Raw genomic sequence first — 19,911 nt, 5'->3', positions numbered from 1 at the left:
CATTATTACGTTGCAAATAATGTTTTAATCTTCTCTAATGATAAAAGGACTATATTGTAATGTTTTCCTGTGAATCGATAGTAGAACACAGGAATCCTCAAATTTTTTCAATTTAGAAACGAGTTTGAATATTGAATATTGAACGGAAATCTATGGATGGACTGAATATTTCTACCGAAAGATTCCTATACAAAACGTATTTACGGCTATCAAAAATGTTGCTTGATTAATGAACCAGCTTTCAGAACACCAACGTACATCAAACTTGTCTAGAGCCAACCGTTACACAAATCGCATGTTACAACTGTCTCTCCTTTAGGTCGCCGTCGCATCTTTTCCTTGTCACCGGCAACGGGTTGCAATATCCGCCCAAGTCCCTAATTCAATATCCCTCCAAATTGAACGACAATCTTCCCTCAACTCAGTGATTGACAGCTTTAATTTCCAGCTCGATATAGACCGGAATTCGTGATGATTCCAACCCGTGTGACAGTAAATTAATATGATAATCGGAGCAGACGCGTTTTACTCTGATGCCATCGTGAAGAATGCAAGTGCTTTAAAGTGCGCTTTCGGCGTAGGAATTTTCAACAATTTGACACGGCGTCCGACGCATAGTATAACCAGGGATTGAAAACCGTGGAAAATTTAAAGCTGACGTGCGATGGGGAGTTTGGATCTATGGTGAGTAAACCTATCCAGATGTTGAAGGTAACCAGAAAAAATAGACACCCCAGATCGTTTCTTTAGTTTTCCCTATCCAGTAGTAGCTTCTCCTTTTTGCATACTTGATTGCAAGGGTTTTAGATTGAATTTTAAATTTTCATAGACACCAACACATGGCTGCACAAGTTCCAAACCGAGGGGGGTAAGAAACATTCTCCTTTCCAACCCCATATCGCGATCCATAAAGATGCTACTCATATCAACCTCGTGGCGTATCAGTTTTTGCGTTTTCACGTGGGTTTCGGCTGTGGTATCACATAAAGCAGATAAAAAAGCCAACGATTTCAAACGAAATGAAAATATTATTAAATGCATATCAAAACAGGATGAAATGACATTCAGGCGGCTTGCGAATGGTATGCCACACCAGACGAAAGAAGAAGATATCTGAGCTCTTTTATCGCCAGTTTTTTTTGCTTCCGTGAGCCTTATTCATAAAGAACGGCCAGGCAAAAAAAAATCCTATCGAAAATCAATTTTCCACCACCTTGAAAAGGTGCTGTTGTTTGCGTTTTCTTTTCTAAACTCTCCTTCACCAGACTGATTGTATAATCTGTCCGCAAACAAGGACGAAAAAACAGAAATCTGGTAGGAGGAAAGCGTACAAAAGGACAACGCCATGCGGAAAGAAGTCATAAACTCAACAAGATAACGTTAAGGAGGGTTCGATAAAGTAATGGAAATGGATAGTAGTGGCAGCGCTGGAAAACAGCAGCTGCTGCTCGTTTGTCACGCAGGTGTTTATTGTGAGGAAGTTTCCGTGTGTATGAGTTTACATGCCTCCCAGCACGTCAACACTCCTAAGCAATCCTAGCCGTTCATTTTGATTCGTCCTTGCAACTGCTCTACAGTTTCGCTTAAACTGACGTTTAATCCCCGAAACAAAAAGGACAGTTCTACGGTTGTGCGGTTCGAGGTAACTATTGGCTTCCGTGCAATATCGCGCGTTGATTCATGGGAATTCACCCCCATCGAAAGTACTCATGAAGTCCAACGTCTTATTACGGTTTGGTTCTGTTTGTAGGCGTCATTGAAGTGGTAAATTTATGCGCACATTTCGTATACAAACTCCCCCAGGCGGAACCGCAAAAAGAGTCGTCGAGACATTGCGATCCGCACGGTGTGGTGTGTGGCTAAGAATTAGGGTGGCAGCGTGAAGTCACCCCGAAATCGAGAGTGTTGAATGTAATTACCAAACTGTTGATGAGCCGATGGTCACACTGCCGATTGTATATTTGCGTCATGTTCCGTCGGTCATCGACAGCGGTCTGTTCCAAATTTTGGCTGTCAATAATGTGTGCAAGAAAGCATAATAAGTAAAACCGACCCTATCACAAGTTTCAGATCTCGTAACGAAGACATGACGAAATTCGTAATAGTTTTGTCTCGATGGTGTTGGCAATTGGCAAGTAGGGGATCGAATTGTCTGTCGGATTCAATTCCGACCAGGAAGGATGTATATTCTTGCTGAAGTATTTTGGAATTCGAGTGAAACTTCCTAATTACTTTCTCTAAATGGCGTCGTAGGGTGTTGTGAATAGAATTTAAATTGCATAATAATGACGTTTTAGTAATGCAGATATTTAAAGCGCAGTTATTTAAACGATATATCATTTTTTTGTTTGTAAAAACATTACATACAGATTTGATATAAATATTAGAATGGATTTTTGAAAGTTTTGTTGGATGAAAATGGTCAATACCTAAAATAATAGCTTCGTAATTCATTAATATAACTTTGGTTTGGTTTAAATATTAACAAGAAGCAAAAAGTTTCCTTCATTGCCAATATTCTAAATATCCCTCTTATAGTGTTTTCCTTCAATTTAACTATTTTAGTTTGCTCTTAATACCCTCTTAATTAATAATTAATACCCTCTATTAGTGTAATCGTTTCACTAACGCCCTACAACCGTATCACTTTTCCCGAAACTGTATTTAAACGTCAATCGACAGCCCACCGACCGATCCGGAGGTGGAATCAATTAAATAAATAACGCTCAATCAAACGGAAATACGAAACGTTCGCTGATTCTTGTTCTCCTAAATCCTACACCCGCTGTTCCTACGCTTCAGGACACAAGACTTCAGGACATACAAGACATTTAAGTGCGCGCTCGATAGTGTTTCCTCATCGACCTGCTTTAGTAGTAGCAGCAGGTGGATCATTAGTTTTTCTCGTGAAGAGAAGACGTGCTGCGGGAATACCCGCTAGTCGACCCTATGTCTCCCTGATGCGATTCGGCACCATGGTTCGATCTCGAGTTTATCCTTGAGCGTGGTGTTGTGCTACTGTGGTTTTCCCCCAGCGGGTCGTCCATTTCTTGTGAGATTTGTGAAGTCATCTTTCTTCTATGGCGAAAGGCGATAAACCAACCAAAACGCAACCTTCCATGCTGTGTCGAGGGTGAGAAGCACTTGCACACAACACTGGTCAATCCTTTGCCTGCTGCCAAGTGCGGCAAGCGTTCAAGTGTGGTTTGAAATGTGCCACGGGAAAACTCGGGCAAACGATGATTTATACACGCTGCGCTCTCCTGAGGCGTAAACCCACGGTTAAGCACATTCGTCTGGTCGAGCACTTCGCGGCTACCTAATACGGCTAAGTGGCTCGATAAACTTTACAGCACGGACACCACACACAGTTCACTTCCCAGCTGCAACACATCTAGAAGGAAGCATCTTGCGGGGCCTTGCGTTTTGCTAGCTGCAGATAGGATTTATTCCGCCGGGAGGGCATTTTGCTTTAGTCCAATGGTGAGGTTGATTTATTCACTATAGTATGGTGAACGGTGGTACCAATCATTATCTTCCTGGTTGGAAAGGTGTTCTCATCAAATGCCTCGTGCTCTTGCTGGAAGTCAATTTTTTAGCGGGCACCTGAAGCCTGCTTTGGTGAGTTTCGCAATAGTATGTCAGCACGGACACTGTGGTTGAGCTATTCTTTGCCTTTGTGTGCGGCTATCTTTTCGAATCCGTTGCGAATTTGTGAGCTTTTCTTTAAGAAATCCTTGTAGTTTTGCGAAAATAAATACGTAACGTGCTGGAGAGTGACAAACAATTGCACGACTGAAAGACAGTGATTGAACGTGACTGTTCGAAGCTAGCCCTCATTTAAAAATGTTGATTAAAGTTAATTCTCCTAATGGTGTGGTTACTGACAATTGTAAACTTTGTTCATCCAGGCCAAAAGAACCGTGATGAACATATCCCTTCATTTAATTTGCAATGCGAAGGGTTATTATGTCTTTCCTCAGTGTTGGGTCATTTCTTCATCAGTAAAATCGCCCTCTAAATATGTTATTTCTAAGGATAACCATCCCCACTATCAAGGTTATCGGGGCATATAATTGAATACATACTGCCATGCTTTCAAAAATGGGTCAAAGCTGGCGGGAATTGCACATGGTGGGATACCAGAATCAAACGGAACCACCTTAAAGCGCACAAAGCTTAAGATCAAAGGTCCACTCGACGGTCACCGTGTGACTTGAGATTTTGTGAAAAAACAAAACGAGACCGAGGAAGGAAAGAACACACAAACGCCGAAACAAGAGTTGAAAATCTTCAAATCAAGTCACGTTCCTTAAACAGCTTTTGGGAACCTTTCTCGCTTCTGAGATCATTTTGGAAAAAATCGTTTTTCTCCTACCATGAGAAAAACCCGTTCGTGGATGAAGACATCCCGTCTCAAATGGGTTCGTTCCCACAAACGGCCCTACAGGCAAGAACATACGATTCCGGAACGCAGTTTGTTTATAGCGTATGCCGTTCCTTCGTTTTCTGGCTAGGTAAATAAATTATCAACCAATCGAAATTCAATGGCAAAGGTAGGATTTTCCATGCGCTAGTTGTATCAATTATAGTTATTAGCGATTTAGGTTCGCTACGCGCACATATTCTCGCAACGCATCAATTCACCTTGATTAGAGCTTACGTTTCAAACGATGATTGATGTTGACAAAATTTCACCATCTCGATACTCTCCAGACTCCAGAGTCATCTGGGTATTCGTTTCAAAAGGAGCCTTTAACAATTGCATATAATATAAATTAATTAATTTTTACAGTTACGTAGGTCGGTAAACAACCTCTAGTGTACTTTTTTCTTATTCAATCGCTGTTAGGTAACGGATTTTCATTCCATAATCTGTTCATATTTTTCGTTCATTAACCCATTTATGTCCATTCCAAGCAAATAAACATGTTCTAAAACGATCTGAACGTGTGCTCCCAAATATCCGTGAATACCTCCCCACGAGTCAGTGAAACGTATGGAAAAGCGATAATTATTCGCTGCAAAATTCGAACCAACCACACACTTCACAGCACCGGCAACGCTGCATATATTCTTTTTGATCATTTCCATCGCACCCAACGATGTTATTAGGTATGGTTGCACGAATTACTGATGCTCCTGGGGTCCGGGTTTAGTGGCACATACCCGGGTGGATGCCGAAACTGCTGAAGTTATTGCAATAATTGGATAGAATTATTTTCCATACGGCTTCCTGATGATGCTGTCGGCGACGTATCGATGCTGCTATGATAAATCGATGCTGCAATTGGGGTAACTCTAGTGTTCTAGTTCCGCAGCTCTGGAAATAGTGCAGCAAGACCCCGTTCACGACGCGTCATCTGCAATGGATCATAATTAGCTGGCCCGTAATTGCATGTGGAGAGCGATTTAATCTGAGGGTGAGCTGAATTGTGTGTCCTTTCCCAAAATCGTGTGAAGTGTGTTCTGGTTAGGAGCAAACTGTTTAATAATTTCACATCAAACGATCTACGTTTTGCCTCCAAGGACAAAGAAGAGGGAATATGATACGAACAGCAAGGTTGAATGTGCCTCATTGGGAACGTGGGAATATAATCGACCACCTAAGCGCAATCAATCAAACTTATTCGAAATCGGATGTGTTAATATTTTACGTCATAGCGCTCCGTGTAGTCTTTATTAGATTCCGCTACGGCACATGTGTTATCTGTTTATCAAATTATATCGTTACCTGCGTTGTGTTATCGTCGAGCGATATAAATATCAATTTCATCATCGCCGAATGCGTCTTTATATCGTTCTGTCGTATAACTTATCGGAATGAGGATCGGAAGGGTTTAGGGATATGTTGAAAACGTACATCCTTTTCTTTTTTTGCGTTCCATGCAAACCACGACAACGCATGGGTGACTAGAAAGTGTCTGAAAAATAAATGACACTAAAAGGAAACGAAAAAAGGTTTTTGAAACTTTCGGTGCACAAACAACGCTATGATTTATTTTTGCATCGCTCGCCATCCGTATCCAGAGAAAAAAAAAAGTTCACCAGTGTGTAGAGAACACTGGCCAAAAAAAAGGGTCGCCTGTCAAAAAGTTTACCTATTTGTTCCATGGCGAATAACTGCCATATTGGGCCATTCATTTTTACTCCTCTTGTCTCAATTCCCCCAGAAAGCTCCTGGCATGGTAATGGTAAAGGTTGTCTTGCAGGTATTTATTCAAAATGCATCCTAAGTTTACGCGAAAACATTTTCCTTGCTTGATTCCTTCTTAGGTCAGCCTCTGAAGCAGTCAGGTTTTGTGGACGTTTCCCGGTCCTCACGAGGATCGAAGATGTCCCAAAAAATGAGGTCTTTTGTCAGGAATAAGGACACACGTTTTCGGCTGGCATTTGTTTTAAGCTACCATTGCTAACTGCATATTGATGATCCATCAACATGGACTTACTGCATACAGTTCGAAAAGTTTATGTTCGTTAATGAATTACTTACAAGTAGACTGTGGATCTTACAAGTTGTTCAAAATAATCAACATGGAGCACACAACTACGACTGTTGTCGCATTCTCAATTCTAAGGATGTTTGCCTATCAATAGTGTAATTCGGTTCTTTATAACTTCGTCTTATTTATAGCTAAATACAAAAAAATGTCATGCGACGAGTTTCTAAATAGTGTAAATCCTTGTGCAATTAATACCACAAACAACATTGCTGAATGGGTTTCCGTAAGCGTTGTGTTGGGATTCGTGAACATTTTAAGGTCCACAGCTCATCTATTTCAAGAATTTGTCTTGCCCAGACGAATATCGATTCATCAATCAAGACCTTTTTTTAACACATACAAGGCTAAGCAATAACAGGAACAAATTCTTCAAACTCAAGAAACCGTTTCATTCAAACTGCGTGAAGGAATAGTGTAACCAGAAAGTTGATGCTTTGCTGGATTCATAGGTACACCCAGCAGCACGTCGATCAATCGTTGTTCCAGGAATTTATTTTACTACTACTACTTTCTTACTGCAATATAGCATAGCTGAAATGCAGCTCTCTTGCTTTATTTCACATTCCACTTGATTTGATTGCATGCCTTATGCCGGTAAAACTGATGCTACCCCATGCTAATCTGGCTCTTGCGAGGCCGTAAAACGGCCTCTCATCGTACGGTTCTATCCCCCGGTTTGTTTTCGGAAGGGCACGCATGGAAAGGATGAACATGAGAGCTCGTACTTCGTGTTTGTCGAGAAACGGATTGGTAGAAAAAAATCAACGAATCCTACACATAGAAATAAATGAACTTTACCAGTACAGCACATACCTCATTTTCTCCACCACTTCCACCGTGGTTGGATTGATTAAATGGGTGGATATTGGGTAATAAATTTAGCTCTTTTCTTTCACCAGCGTTCTACCCCGGACCAAAATGCATACCTCTGGCGCTGAGTGTTGCGTGCGCCACCAGACATGAGATATGTATTGCCAAGGAGACTTGTTCGGACCATTTATCCAGCTGCACACACATGACGTGTGGTATGACTCACGCAAGGAGGAACGCACGATCGAACCAGACGGTCCAGATTTTCATCCGCTGGTCTCGTTTTGTATGCGTTTAACACGTGAATACTGGCAAATCGGATTTGCAAATGGTCTTCATTACTTAGAAGCAGAAATACTATAAACTGAAGCAGAGGATGCTGTTGTGGGTATTGGCAATATAAAATAAGATTAGTAACGCCTATGTTATTAGCGTTTGAATGGCCGAAATTCACATGAACACCGTTTTAGATAAGTCTTGTAAGCAGGCACAAAATGAAATGAAATGGCAGGCATGACCTTTCTAAGGTCATCACCAATCACTACGTTACACCAAGAAGAGAGAGAATCTATTCCAATATGGAGGATATAAATCTTATTGAAACGTTCGGAAAGTAACACTAAAATAGCGTATAATTTGGTGGGTGCTTTACAATTAACTACTTTAGAACATTGTTTTCTTATGCACATCGCGAGTATCATTTTGGGACCATCGAGCAATGATGCGAATTATATGATTGCCATTAGACTGCTGCATTAATGCTGGATTGTAATATGAAAAAAAAATAATCATCCACAAACTAAAGAAGACGATACATAATGGTTTTAAAACTATATTTTGCCCAATCTCATATAAATGCACACCAAAACTTACATGCCAGCATACTTCTTTCATATTTGTCTGATGTTTGCAGAACACTGATAAAATTATCATTACATGATATGGTAAATCAAAATGTACATGCACCACAAGCAATAACGCTTGATACTACTTCACACGTCTGCCTTTCTTATAGTAAAATCATTCAAATCTTCCTGCCGGTCAAGTAGGAGACATTTTTCGTTTGCTAAATGCAACACGGCGTAGAATGCTAAAGATTTCGAAATGTTTTCACTCATTGTTTTGCTAAGTAGATGGGGTACTTTACGGTAAAGGGTGGTGAACGTGATCTTAGCATCATCGGATTGTGTTGGTGACATGAGAGTCACATCCGGTTGGGAGGGGTTTTGTGTTGGCGGTGGGCCCATTTCGGCCTGTACGTGAGAGCTGATCACCCGCCAACAGTTGTACTTCAGCTGCTTCATGTCGATTACCTTTGCCGTCTTAGCGTAAGCTATATTGATCTTTTGAACCTGTAATGAGATAACAACGACCGTTAGTCATGTTTTTCCCACGCAGCTTGCACTTCAAAGTTGAATTATTACCCTATCCGGTGCACCATGAAACTCGGACGATATTACATCAATAATCGTGCTAGCGTTCAATGTCTTATCTTTCTCGCCATGTTCCAGTGGTCGATTATCGTGCTCTATAGGATGGAACTCGCCATCGTCGTGATGCATCATGTCATTGTCACCGCCATCATTCTGCAAAGCATAATATGTTCAGTTAAATTGTTGACAATTAGAAAAGAACAGTTTGTTGTTTGTTATTCTCACCGTATCATTACTACACGATATCTGATCATCCCTAGCATCACAGTTGTACTCTTCCGAAGGGGCATGGTTCGATACGTCAACCTCACAAAGATCCAGGATAACTATACCTCGGGCATATTTGTAAACGTCGAAACGATTCGGATCAAGATGATAATCGGTGGGAAGCTTAAGCTTTTTTGATTCCCATTTCTTGCAGATTGCACTCTTCAGATGTGTGAATCCCTTATTTGGCCGGTTAGGGTTATAATCCTGGAACAACGTTTCGTTCACACTCAGCACATCGTCTAGTGTGTCCAGTTCGAACCGTTTCTTGCGTTGGCCTACCCGTTCCTTTGAATTTGTCGAAGCGGTTGATGCTGTTTCACTTGGAGCGATAGTTGTACGGGGTCGCAACGTTCGCTTAAACTTCCAGTGCGATGGACCGGCCCAAAACTGAGATATTATGTCCAACGGACGATACGAATAGTCTAGTTGAGCGTTAAAAGATTCTAGCGGCTTCATATCCTCGATAACAACAGTTTTATGCCTTAACCCCTTACACTGTTCTAGTGCCAATTGATCATCTTCCGCAAAGTCATCGTTACCGTCAATATCTTTTGCATCGTAATCGAGTATAAAAGCATCTCCAGACGGTATCGGTTCCACCTCGGCATTTATATCGAAATGCACGTCCAGTGCGGACCGATTCACCAGCGATGCACCATGGTCTCGTGCCTCTACATCGTCCATGTGCGCATCCAAGGAGGTTTGATTGCTACGCTGATCCTCGTCATCCTCATCCTCTTCCGCTGGTGCATCCGTTATTAAATAACCAGAGCGTAATGATCGTAGCAAATTTCCCGGTCCTAGCGGAAAGAAACGGAGTGTGCTACATGCTAACTCGTCGTACGTTTCAGCCATTCCATCCAAATCAAGCTCGGGTGATTGCAAGGGATCCCAAAAAGGATAATCCATACCAAGCCTCAGCTCAGCATTTTTCGTCGGCACGATATTTTGCATCAATCTACTCGAGCTGTTTACATCGCCGACGACCGAGTTCAGCTTTGCAAAAAACGGATCCATAAACGGGTTCGTGTCCAGTGGGCCATTGATCGCTTCTTTAGATTTCGTTATCGTACTGACTATGTTACGGGTGCGCTTCTTCTTCACTTTCGGCTGCGTAGTGACAGTCTGATTGTTTTCCTTATTGTTTCCATCGACTCCTTCCGCCATCGATAGATCACTTTCCTGACCTTCATCGTTTTGATCTTCGGGATTGTTGTTCATAGCTCGCGCGGTTTGTCGTGTAAGTTCGGAACACATGCGCATTACGTCCGTATGCACGGAATCGACACGGAGTCCGTACACTTTCGTAGATGCTTCCAGCGTTGATCCCGCTACCTGGAAGTTCTGGAGTGATTTCGAATGACGGGCCATCAGCGTAGCGAAACTGTCGATAATGGTTAGCGACCAGGCATTCTCCTTGCTCATTTTCTGTGAAAAGAAAACCATATTAGCAAAAACATCACTTTCATACACAGGACACGGTAAAGCGTTGTCTCACATTGTCAGAGTATAGCTTCAAGCACATATTAATATTTTCATTTTCCTGAACGGCGCTTGAAGAATCGTTAATCAATACTTCCGAACGCCGAGTTCTTCGTTCAGCTTCATCATCGTTTGCCACCTAGAAGAATTGAGAATTCATCATGTTCCCCATACACAACGATGCCAACACGCATCTTGTTTACCTCTCCTACGATAGAATGCGGAGTACCGAACACACGCGACGCGTTTGATTTCCGCAAAGGTGTACTAGTGGACGTCATTGTGTCAAGAATTTGTGATAAATGATTCAAATTAACTAAACTTTGCACGAATAATTATTGCAACCGTCCACAGCGGACTCCGTTGTTTGCCTTTCCCGACGTAAATAAACGCGACGCTTGTGTGCCGCTTGACAGTATTGGCGGTTAGGTAAAATTGAAAGCACACAACTGTCAACGCGCAACGCAAACGCGTTTGATGCAGTTAGCGCCACCTTGCGGGAAAGATAGAACCTTTTATTTGGGATGCAGTAGAAATCTGAATGTGTTTTATGACTAAATAAAACACAAACAAATCGGTTGTGCGTGGATACGAGCAAAAGTAAAACCCTTCTCGTGTGGTTGTTAATATCAAAGTTATTGTACAAGGAAAAGGAGCAGGAAACAAACGCACTGCATCAAATTGCAATGCACCATACAGAGGTGTAAAACCTATAGTGATATTTTTTGTTGAATTCAGGTCCTGTCGTATGATAACAGCGCACCTACCAAATACACTACTGGTTCGGTGAACAGTTTTAACAGTTACATGATCCTGTATCATGTTTCCTCGGTATGTCTATTTATCAAATTAATTTCCTCGTCACTAAACATATCAGGTGATTTATAAAATGTATAGCTTCTAATGAATTGCTACCGTTGACCAATTTAACTAACTTTTCTTTCACTGTTTTTCTTTTCTTTTCAGGTATGTCTTTCATCCTCAAATTAATTCAATGTAGTCAGAGGTTGTAGTAAGTACAGTTATGTCTCACCAAGTCAAGTTTAATTCCATTGCTTAACCAAATGTATCTCATACCGGAATATTTTAATCGTAATTTGTTACTCCTAAAAGCAGAAAACTTTTCTGCACAATTCATTTTGCTTGTTCTCCGTGTATAGATGTAACTATTGCACAACAAATGGACGCAGTGTACGTACCTCGAGCTACTAATTACTATGTCGAAATGTTGTAAGAAAAACTACGGCACACATGGTGCATAAAATTTATCATGTTCCACGTACCCATCCGTATGACTAAGCCAGGAACCCATAGAAATTTGGCAAGAAAAGATAGTTTTCGTGGGAATTTTACACCATTGTCGGTCGAGATGGTTTGCGGTACGTCTTTTGCTATTGGTACAAAACGCTTCCCGTGTTCTTCACTGGGGAAGATTGTGTCGGTGTAGGGCACCGAGTGAAAAAAGGTTGATTGTGGAAGGAAAAAGTTTGTCGCATTAAAAATTCATTATTTTTTACATCACCTGTAGAAAGGTTCAGCTGCAGCTGCGATGGAACCAACAGGTTGTAGGGAAAGAGTTGCACCGCACATTGGCTGAGTGTGAGCGAATGTGTATCAAACTTTCTTGTAGCATAGGGGAAGAAAATGGCACTCTTACGTACAGAAGACGAGGAACTTTTTCTTTACTGCAGCAACATAAAAGGTGTAGAAGAGTTTATTTTTCGTTTGCTCCATTTCAAATGCAACCCTTTCCTTGATGGTATGTCCTCGGAAAGAGGAAGATGGTAAGGTTAGGTTTGCCAGTAACGCTTCTGCTCGGTAATACGATTTTCACTCCAGATTACTGCTGAACAATTTAAATTTGCCCCAAGAAAAGGAAATGCTTTCGAAATGCTTGCACATTGTCTTACCAATTTGAAGTTTGTGAGTAGAACGATTGAAATTTCGTTCCCAATAGTATGAATAATGAAAACTAAAACGTTCAAAGCAGCAACGCTTCCGGAAGAAGAGAGTTCACACTGCGGTTGTACGGACAATTGTGCTCGCATGTCATGTTTTATACCAAAGTCAAGCTACCCCACAATGGTAAGTGGTTGCAGAGAAAGAAAAAAAAAGACGCAAAGGATTTACAAAAAATGGCCAGTCCTTCAGAGGGAGAAAACGTCCTGGGCGGCCAGAATTGAACAGCAAAAGCAAGTCCAACGTCACTATCCCGTAGCAGTGTCCAAACTCCCGGAAAGCCTGTCAACTTGACAATGGGTTAGTGGCCATTCTGCTGCCGACACTTGCTTCACAGCAGTCTCGGACCGTCACAGAAATAGGCACACACTAAGGCACTCGGCTGCATGGGAGGGTGCGTAAATTCAATTGTGTTAAGAAGATTAAAACTTCCCATTCAGTCGAACGGAATAATCGGATGCTTTTCTTTACGACTCAATATTCGCTACCCAGCAGTAGGAAGGAAAACGTTAGCAAACTATCTTTGCGCGTGCTTTCTCGGTCTGGCTCTCAGTGTTGCGTGTAAGAACCCGTATTGTGGAACCATCTCTTGCGCGTGAGATGAGACACACACACACATTGGGAATGGTAGCAATGCGCCGCTATGATGTAGAGTTCCCTTCTTCGCAAAATCCTGCCTGTGATGCACTTCTGTCCGACATTTACCACCTTACCAGCGGTGTGTTTAATTCAATTAAGATATCAAAATATAACAGCGTGACCGTTCGCCCTTTCCGCGAGATTCGGGGTCCAGTATTGTGGTTCCGGTCCCCAGCAGACATTGCAAAATTTGATGGAAATCTCTCGAACGCGGACTGGAACGGCGATAGGACTAGCGGGAAAACCTAGCCGTGGGAAAGAGGCTCCTTGCAGTTTTTGATTTGTATGTATGCGTGTGAGTGCGTTTTGGACGGCAGGAGTCGTTTGGGTGAATTTATGGCGGATTAGTGCTTCGGGTTGGATGAGCACGTAGTAGATCTTGCCCGCTGAGATGCCCGATAGCAGATGATGATGAGTAAGCGACGAAATGGGGATGAGTTGATGATGCGCAGAACGAGGTGTGCAAAATGGTAAAACCATAAAAGAAATCTCTTTTTATAACCGTTTTCTCCTTCAGTTCCCCCTTTACAATAACAAATGCGAAATCTGGATGCGTCGACTCTCAGCTTTAAATGGAAGCAAACCTCGCCGGAAAGTGCATCGTCCACGGAAAGTGTTTTTAATGATCTGAACATTTTCCTGCCTGTATCAAAACCGATCCCCTGGTTACTTCCGATAATCCTTAAGCTCATGCAATCAGCATTAAAGCAATAAGCCATAAAGTATCTTCATGGGATTTTCCACACCTGGCACAATGTAACGATTCGAATGAGCATTTTTCCTATTCCTGCATTCCCTTTTAAACACTCTGTTCTGTACAATCCTGATAAAAAAGACCTTTAAAGAGTATTATGACGGTATTTATCCATTTTTCCGCAAGTAGTCAACTGAAGCGGCAACATCACATTTTAGCAAGATCGAACGCCCGAGCGGAGTGTGCCTGTGTGTATTACTTTTAATCCATTTTCGACCCTAACTTTACGATAACTTAATACCAAACCAATTCTCTCCAACTGACACACACACATACGGGTCGCTTTGGCTTGGAACGCTTGGTAGGTACAATATTAAAGCAGCAAACGTTTTACCATTATCGTCACCGGTTTTTGCGCTGGCCATCTTCTCTGCTCCGTACCGTCGAGTGAATTGTTGAAAGGGCGGCTTTAAGGTAACCCTTTTTTGGTGTACCTTGAACAAAGTTCACCCCAGATCGAAGGGGCAAACATGATTCGATTAATTTCCACTCCTACCGCACAAACTTTCTGTTGGATCGTGGGCGGGTCGGTTTAGGGTGTACTCATTTCCGAAGGGAAGAGACCCGTTCAGTGATATTTATCGTAACATTCTCTACCGTTACCTCAGACAAGAACGCACAAATGTTCACCGGGACCGGAAGTTTTGCGCGTAAATCTCGTACACGGCGGCTTCCTTTGTTTGGTATCCAAAAAGGGAGCACGTGCCTGCCCTAATGGTGCTAGCTCGAAGGTCACATTCCTCGAAAGCATGAGTCCGATTTGTACGGTTTTTGTGTGCATATAAATTTAGAATTATTTCCACTCCACCATTTTGTGCGCTTGAGGTGTCCACATTTGTATGCCTTAATCCGTACGACATTCACACGGAAGTAATGGTGACAGTTGGGCCATTGGCGTAAGTTTGTAAATAATACACAACTGGAACAACTGGAACTGGTTAAAAAACCACAACAACCACCCCTGATGGGAAAGCAGGATAAAACAGGAATCAAAATTTTCCACCAAACTTCACCGTACAGCAAGCAGACAGGGATTGCCAATGTCTGTTCCGTTTTCCACATAGCTGGGTTGCAAAATTGAATGGTTTTAATATTGGACATTAATTTTTGTCATCGTCCATCGAACGAAAGGACACGTATGGTATTGGTTACGATCAAAAAGGACTGGCTGGAGTGTTCCCTAATGGTGGGTTGGGAAAATCGCACAATTTGAGTAGCTCGAACACGGGCTGAAGGCACGCACAACCCCACCGTTCTTTCCATTCCGTGAACATTATCATGATAATCATGTTTTGGAATTTCTAAATTAAAACTTCCTCCATTGCTCCCGTTTGTTTAACAATATGCTCAGCTTTTCCGTGTTGAAGAATAATAGCAACAAGACTGCTTGAACGGCGCAAGCAAAAACTCAAAAAGAAGTAAACGAACGCAGTCTCTCAAACATATTGAACCATGACATTTTGTCCTGCGTTAATTGGATTGTGCGTGGAATACAGGCAAACAGACACATTGTGACAATTTATACGCTCCCTGTGCTTGCCATCTTCGGGATGCGATGTACTGAGCAATGCAAAGGGATGCGATGTGGGTAGAATACTGCCGTAAAAATAATGCCTAATTTGCATTAGCTAACGAGGGGCTAACAACGGTATACACTGCATGCGTTGAATGGGAAGGGCAATTACTTTTAATTAGTAAGCATGAAAACAGAGGTATGAACAAAAAATGTGAGGTTGTACTCTTAGTTTTTTCAATAATTTGACAAAAAAATGAAACAAATTACCTGGCAAAGGAGAAACGCAATGGTACGCTGAATTGAACATTACTATCTTGTCTTGTGTACAAAGTACAGCCACTTTATCTACATTTTCTATTTAATATTTCTATTAAGTATTTAATTTTTTTTCCTGTTTTTTGTCAATATCATATTACATTACAAATTTTGAGATTTTATTTGCTTACTTGCTAATTTATTTACTTACTTCCCCTAAACCGATCATGGAGCTCCGCCGTCTGTCAATCCAATTTCCCGGCTTTTTTGGAGGTCGCATCAACGCCTCATCAGAATTGATTTGTTTCTCTTGGGTTTATATTCGGTTAGAAAATCGTTGATGGTTTTTGGTATTATTTTTGAAACCCTTTAATTAAAATTAAAAAATGTACCACTGGAATGTTTCGTGCTGAAAGTTGCTCCTTTTGGGATACTTTACCCGTGATTTAATGTTCAACACAAGATAAAGCCGTTCCATCTGGCGAAAATACGTTTCTTTCATTTCAAACATCAATATTCGTTTGAATCATAACGCATCGAGCTCGTCTATAACACTCATTTACGCCTGTTTACATTTCATTAGGGATATCACGAACGTCCCAAAGCACCGACAACCAGTTCACAGATGCCGTGGTTGTGTCCTTGTACTTTGCGTTCAATTTGCGCTTCAACTAATTTCAAAAGCCGTTCGTTCAGATTGTGTCTACCGGTACGGGATGGATCAGAAAACGTGGCAAGGCAAATGCATCAAAGCGTCGTGGAGGAGTATAAAAACCTTCAAAGTCAAGGACTCGGCAGTGACGGCAACTGGTCCGCGCATTTGTTTTACGTGCTCGTCGAACAGGAAAATCGTGTTAATGAAGCTCGTTCGAGGGGTTTCTGCTTTTTTGAATGTGCAGTAGTTTCAGCACTGAATTGACAATTTCCATGATATGATGCCAGCCGTGGCTGGCTGTATAGAGCTTCACCAAAAGTGTTAAAAATAAAACCAATTCGAGGTAGAGAAAGATCTGAGGCTAAGCTCAGCAACGAGGAAATGACATTCAAGTGCAAATTATGTTCGCTATTGAAGCTTTTGGAATGGTTGATGTGTCCTACTTTGAAAATGGCACCTAAATAACTTATCGAGCCTTCGAAGCCCATGGCCTATGGAAAAAGACCCAAATGGCCCCGTCATAATCATGAGCATCAACCTTGAAATTAATAAAAAGCTTTAATTATTCCACTCCATAAAGCAGTCAGCTAGCCGCTTCAGCCGTCAACGTTTGTCGTCAGTGTAGGTTGAACTGAGTTTGGGTTTGGTCAGAGTGGGGAGATTTTTTTTCTACCCACCAGGAGGGAAATGTTGCCACCATCTTCTCTGCACCAAACTCATCCCGGCGGAGGAGTAACAACACGAAAAGAGTGCAACGGCACTGGAGAGGAAAATTAAATTGCACTCATCGTTCGGTGCGATGCACTTGGCGTACTTTAGTGGGGAAAAAACGTGGCTGTTGGGGTAACGCGTGGCCGTTTTACATGCCGAGTATAATGGAGCAAACTTACGTTCGATGGCATCCCGTGTCATGCGCCTAATGGCATCTCTAGGGTGGGTTTTGCGAAATAGGAATAAAAAAAAACATAACAGCCATCTAATATGGTTCGTTTAACGGTGAAGTATTTGGTGATGGTAAAATAGTGTGCGACAGGCACAAGATGAATAAGGTGAGAAGAAACGAATGGTGGTGTGATCGTAATGTCATGAAGTTGCCCAGCTGGTGTCTTGCTGTTGATGGTTTCAGTTTGACCGCATCAAGGGAGCACTTTATTAGGAAGCTTTCGTTTTTCGGTTTACATTTGCATTAGCGAAGCACAGGAAGACATTCAAGGATTTTAAGTGGATTTAATACCCCAATGCATATAGTGTGATACGTCATTCTTATCACACAATTCAGACCCTATTTATAGATTACTGTTATGCGTAAAAGCTTTTTTTATTAATTTCTCGCCGTCTGAATCGTTTATTCAACACAAACCCAAATGTGAAATAAAACTCGCAAAAAAAACACAATTTTAAATAACGAATCACTTCAAAACCGCACACAAATTATCGCGCTGAATGTTCAAATGAAAGAGAATGATAAATAGTCAATTTCTCTACCCGGCTGGTCCGGTAAGGTCCGTACCGGAATACAGCAATTCAGATATTGTGGGTGAAAAATAAAAGCTTATCAAAATCAATAAATTAATTCGTTGGTCTGATATACACCAGCGTAGTGCGTGCGTGTGTGGCTGCGATTTCTTTCCTATGAAGCATGTCCCTTTTCTTATCGATGCTTCTTGTTACTGTTATTGGTCGGAGCGACAAACGAAAATAAAAGCTGTGAAGCCAAACGAGGACGAAAAACCTCCCATCGGAAGAAAAATGGCGAATCGCGAATTGGAAATCATTAATTTTCCACTTCCGTTGTCGAAACGATGGTTCGCTATCGCTGCCGGGACAGGAAAACAATTTAAATTCTTTCCGCCCTACATCCGTCGGTGGGTACTGGTTAAAAATGTGTGCACGGGTTTAGGAAGTACTGTAAGAAAAAAAATAGGAAACAATAAAATTACAAAAAACTCACCATTCATCATCAGCACCCTGTATTTTCTATGCTAATGTTAAATTTCCTTTCTTTCCGTATCGCCATAAAACTGTTGATAAAAAATGGTAATGTTTATTCATTCTGTTCCGCTACTCATAAAAGCTATTGACCTCGTTCAGTTTGGTTCGGAGAAGAATCTAGAAAATCCTCAAAAGTGAAGATGTAGATAAGGTTGATTAGAATACAATTACCCAGACAATCAGCAAACATTTCATAGCATAATCACTATTTTGTTTCAAAACGGATCGGGCTTCATCTTCAATTTCAACTTGCTCTTGCTTCATCATTTCACCGCCATCGAATAACAAAACTGTCTCTCGAAGATAGTGGAACAAACCACAACACGAGCGGGAACTTTTGATATCGAACATGACGTTATTATTAAATTAAAAACTTTTAATGAGTTTGAATATTAATTCATGCATTTTTTGTCCCATTGTTGGAGGGAGCGATCTACAAATTTCAAAGACACATCGCTAGGGTTCCTGCTCATTGACGGTGTGCGGCACTTAGAGAGTACTGTCTGTTCTTTCAGCTGCAGCTAACTGATGTTCGTGCTTCGTGTTTTTAGTAGAACCCAAAAGAGAACCCAACGCTAAACCAGCGAAATTGTCTTTCCGCATCGCTGGTAATGTACGAGGTTTTTTTGATTAACATCTCCAACATTGGAGCGTCTAAAAAACGGCGTTCCATTTGCACCCCGTCAATGTAGCGTTTTATTCCTTTGCCGACTGTTCCTCGTCCAACAACTTTGCTGCTTCTAGATGATTCAATGAAGGTAATGGTGGTACATTCATTGACAGTAGTAGACTTTTATTCGTTGTTTTAGTGAATCCGAGAGGAATCTCGGTGGACGACAAATCTATATCGTATCTGTAGCGTGGTGTAGCGACCATTTCTTATGGGAACTGGTTCGTGTGTGCTTTAATTAAATTATGTCCGGTTTCGTAATGGAATAAAACTACTGTCTAGATTTTCTCAATATTTCTTGTGGGATTTTCCCCTTTATGAAGGATAATATTTTGTCCCAACGAAAGCGAACACAAAACACATGTTCAGTCAAGTAACTCAATGTAGCTGTGAGGATGTTCATTACTCGTCTGCTGCAACTGCAGCGATGAAACATTTCTTCATAAACGAAAGTAAATTCAATAAAAATAACAGCAGCAGCCAGGATGCAAGTAACTTCAAGCACTCCATCCAACCCACCAGTATCAACATTGTGCAAAATGTCTTCTTTGAAAGCACGCCGAGCCCTGGTTAGTATCATAGTCTGTACACTTTTTGCTTTCTCTCATTTCCTTTACCCGGGAGGTTAAACGACGTAGCCAAATGGTGCTCCGAATGCAGCAGGCGATTAATATTAATGATGTGATGCGCGCATCTATCGCGAACGAACACGGGCCAGGACATTGGACACTATCCGGTTTGGTTTTGGCTTTGGCAAAAGGCTAAGATTGTTGTTTTTTGTTGGAAAGGAGCGGAAATTTATCCTTCTCCTTTTGCATAGCCAGGGATAATTATGGTACGACGAAGATTGCAAATCGCTCTTATCCACTGTTGGTACAGTAGCATTTCAGTAGCGCAACTTCAGCAACGGGCTTTATCGTTTTATTTCCGTTGCAACGTGGAAACCCGACTACGCGTTATTTAAATTGGTACT

The 19,911-nt window shown here is 41.5% G+C and overlaps 2 protein-coding genes across 2 annotated transcripts in view; one reads left to right on the top strand and one right to left on the bottom strand.

The window, feature by feature from the left end:
- The window catches only part of LOC128299573 (uncharacterized), a 309,911-nt gene that overhangs the window by 106,201 nt on the left and 183,799 nt on the right, over positions 1–19,911 (top strand). The window lies entirely within an intron of this gene.
- LOC128299574 (condensin complex subunit 2) lies at positions 8,158–10,862 on the bottom strand. Its single transcript, XM_053035578.1, has 5 exons — positions 10,702–10,862; positions 10,515–10,637; positions 8,972–10,444; positions 8,738–8,899; positions 8,158–8,665 (listed from the first exon to the last, which is right to left on the bottom strand). The coding sequence occupies exons 1-5, from the start codon at positions 10,777–10,779 to the stop codon at positions 8,306–8,308; spliced, it is 2,196 nt and encodes a 731-aa protein (XP_052891538.1). The 5' UTR covers positions 10,780–10,862; the 3' UTR covers positions 8,158–8,305.

The sequence above is a fragment of the Anopheles moucheti genome, chromosome 2, assembly GCF_943734755.1.
Source record: "Anopheles moucheti chromosome 2, idAnoMoucSN_F20_07, whole genome shotgun sequence".
Classification (NCBI taxonomy): Eukaryota; Metazoa; Arthropoda; class Insecta; order Diptera; family Culicidae; genus Anopheles; species Anopheles moucheti.
Note: the sequence above shows the minus strand (reverse complement) of the source record. Positions and strands in the feature narration are given on the sequence as shown.